This window comes from Emiliania huxleyi, assembly GCF_000372725.1.
Source record: "Emiliania huxleyi CCMP1516 unplaced genomic scaffold EMIHUscaffold_989, whole genome shotgun sequence".
Taxonomy (NCBI): domain Eukaryota; phylum Haptophyta; order Isochrysidales; family Noelaerhabdaceae; genus Emiliania; species Emiliania huxleyi.
The window spans coordinates 10,022-12,827 of record NW_005194705.1 but is presented as its reverse complement, the minus strand read 5'-3'; the positions used below and the strand labels follow the sequence as shown (position 1 = coordinate 12,827).

The 2,806-nt window shown below is 63.9% G+C and overlaps 1 protein-coding gene across 1 annotated transcript; it reads right to left on the bottom strand.

Moving 5' to 3' along the window:
• Positions 1-8: 8 nt before the first annotated feature.
• EMIHUDRAFT_250826 (hypothetical protein) lies at positions 9-2,570 on the bottom strand (the record flags this gene model as incomplete). Its single annotated transcript, XM_005756171.1, has 5 exons — positions 9-232; positions 602-1,732; positions 1,878-1,989; positions 2,119-2,174; positions 2,250-2,570. Coding segments are annotated over 5 exons (1,844 nt in total), but the record flags the coding sequence as incomplete, so codon positions are not given.
• Positions 2,571-2,806: the final 236 nt, after the last annotated feature.

Sequence of the window (2,806 nt, the reverse complement as noted above, 5' to 3'; positions counted from 1 at the left end):
CCGTGTACGTCTCCGCCGTCGAGCCGAGATAGATGTCGACGTCCGTCAGCCGCTCCGCGCAGCAGTCGTTGCGGTTCTGCAGCCGCACGTAGCGCACATACACCTCGCTCCCGAGGTCGACGCCCCACGTGTGGCTTGTGTATTGGCCGCACTCGGCCCACGGCCGTCCCGTTGTGCTGTCGGCATATGACAGGTCGCTCACGGGCGCCTGCTTGTTGTAGACGCTCGAGTCCTGGTACGTGGTGGCCGTGCGAAGGTCGAGCAGCTGCGCTGCTGGTGGCGGCGACGGAGGCGCGGGCGGTAGCGGCGGCGAGGGCGGCGGCGGTGACGGTGATGCGCTCGGCGGCGGTGACGGCGGCACGGACGGGGGCGGCGGCGAGGGCGACACGGACGGCGGCGGCGGAGAGGGCGACGCAGACGGCGGCGGCGGAGAGGGGGACGCAGACGGCGGCGGCGGGGAGGGCGAGGCCGACGGTGGAGGCGGTGGCGACAGCGGTGGGGGGCCGGGTGGAGAGGGCGGAAGCGATTCGCAGAGCGGCTGGCCTCGGAAGCCGTATTCCTCGGCACACGATCCGCCCACGACGTCCTCGTTTTGGCATACGTCAGTGGCCCGCACGCAAGTCGGGATGTCCCACGAGGGCGCAGATGCGCACGACGTGCCATCGGGGCCGATATCGCTGTCGGGCGCCATCACTAGCCCGGCACTGCTGGCCTTTGCTCGCTGCAGCCGATCGATCAGCTGGTTCAGTAGCTCGACGTCTGAGCCGGAAAGGTCTGTGGACTCCTCCGGATCGGCCTCGATGTCAAAAAGGAGCCGTCCGCATGAGTCTACAGTGTACTTGCCGTTTTGCTTTCGGCACGTGGCCTCATTCGACGGATAAGAAGCACTGCTTGCAACCTCGATCTGGCTGGCAAAGTACAGCTCTGTGCTGGCGCCCCGAACCGGCCACGCGTGCCCCCGAAGTTTAGTTGCCAAGTTGGGCCCATTCATCGACTCTGGCCCGTACGGCACTGCCTCAAGCAGCTTGTACGTCCCGTTGAGGAGAAAGGCTGAGCCGGAACCACTGACAAACAGCAGCTCGGGACGCGCGGTGCGGTTCTCCAAGATGTCGCCAAGGTAGTTGACCCCGTTGTTGATGTGGTCGTCCTCGGCGCCACCTGCGGTTGTCCAGCCGCCGAGCTCCGCAAAGGTCGCGTGCCAATCGAAAATCGATACGAACCCCGCCGAGTACGTGTGTCCAATCATCCTGCTCGACAGGAGTGGCGGATAGGTCCCCCAGATCATGCTCTGCACCCGCACGCCCCCCTCGAAGATCTCGTTCTTGTTCCCTCGGAGAGGATAGTTGTTTCCTGGCGAGTTGAAGTTCCAAGCAGAGCCTCCGTTGTCGCTCGAGACGATGCCGAGCCAGTCGTCGGACGAGAGGGTGTCCATGTACGACGTCAGCTCGCTGATGGCGAGGTTGATGGTCGCCGAGGCGGCGCACCCATTCCTGCGCTGCGGGTTCGCGACGTGCGTGCAATTGGCGTAGAAACGGCTCGGATGAGAGTCGTCGTCGCCGGAATCGCGGATGGCGTTCGTCGCAAAGTACAGAAAGAGTGGCACGCCGGCGGTCTTCCCGGCGCTCCCGTACCTGGCAACGTGGTCGTTCAGGAAGCGGAACGCCTCCTCCTGCAGCTCGGTCGGCGAGTAGTAGTCCTCGGCGTCCGCGTAGTGCCGCCGCATAAAGGGGTCCTGAGTGAAACCACGGACACCTCAGGGAGAGAGACTGGGGAGAGAGGCGTGATCGTCGTGATTTCTCTTGAGACTGGTAGTGGCCCGGCACGCGCCATCTCGCGCCCGGCAGGGCCCGGCACGCGCCCAGCATCTAAGATCGGACCAGAGCAGAGGAGGCGCTGTTTTCAAAGGCGGTGTTTTCCATGTAGTACACGTTGTATTTGTTCGTCTTATGGCCGCAAACCGAGTCGTACGCGAGCGGGTTCTCGAGCAGCCTATTAATCAATGATGTCACTCATAGCGATGAACAGCAGTGTGTGAGATCCGTCCGGCTCGTGTGCCCGAAGAAGCGGTTGAAGCCGCGCGAGGTTGGCAGGTGAGCCGCTTGCACGCCGCAATGCCACTTGCCGACCATGTAGCTCAGGTAGCCAGTGGAGCTGAGCTTTTGCATCAGCGTCACCTAGTATCAAACCAGCAATGGCCTGCTGTGCTGCCGCTGCTGCTACGCCTGTGCTGCCAGCGCTAGTGTACACACCTCCTGCGAGCGCGAAAAAACCTTGGGCTGCACGAGGTGACTCGGCCGGCCGGCGATGAAGGACGCCCGGCTGGGCGCGCAAACCATATCCGCGTACGTCCGGTCGACCAGGATGCCTCGCTGCCGCCACAGGGCGTTCGCGTCGCTGTAAACGCCGGCGTAGTCGGTGGAGGTGAGAAAGTCGTTGTAGCCGGTGTCGTCCTGCAAGAAGAAGAGCAGGTTGAGCAGCGGCGGAGAGCTCGGTGCGCCCGGCGGCGGCGGCGACAGGGCCGAGCCGGGCAGCGGCGTCGCCAGCAGCGAGCGGATGGCGAAAATGATCATCTGCGTTTGGTCACGCTCGTTTGGTCACGGGGTGCGTGTCGGCACGGTGCGTGGCAGGCGCGAGAAGCGAAAACACCACTGTGGAGCGAGCCGATATTCGAGCGTCGTGTCAGCCGTGAGGCAAGGCAACCTGCTGACCGTCAAACCGGGAGCTCAAAAAAATTATTTCTCGGGGTCGATATCCTTTGGCCGCGTTGGGTAGCGAGGATTGGTATAACCCGAGCCACGGAGGCGTG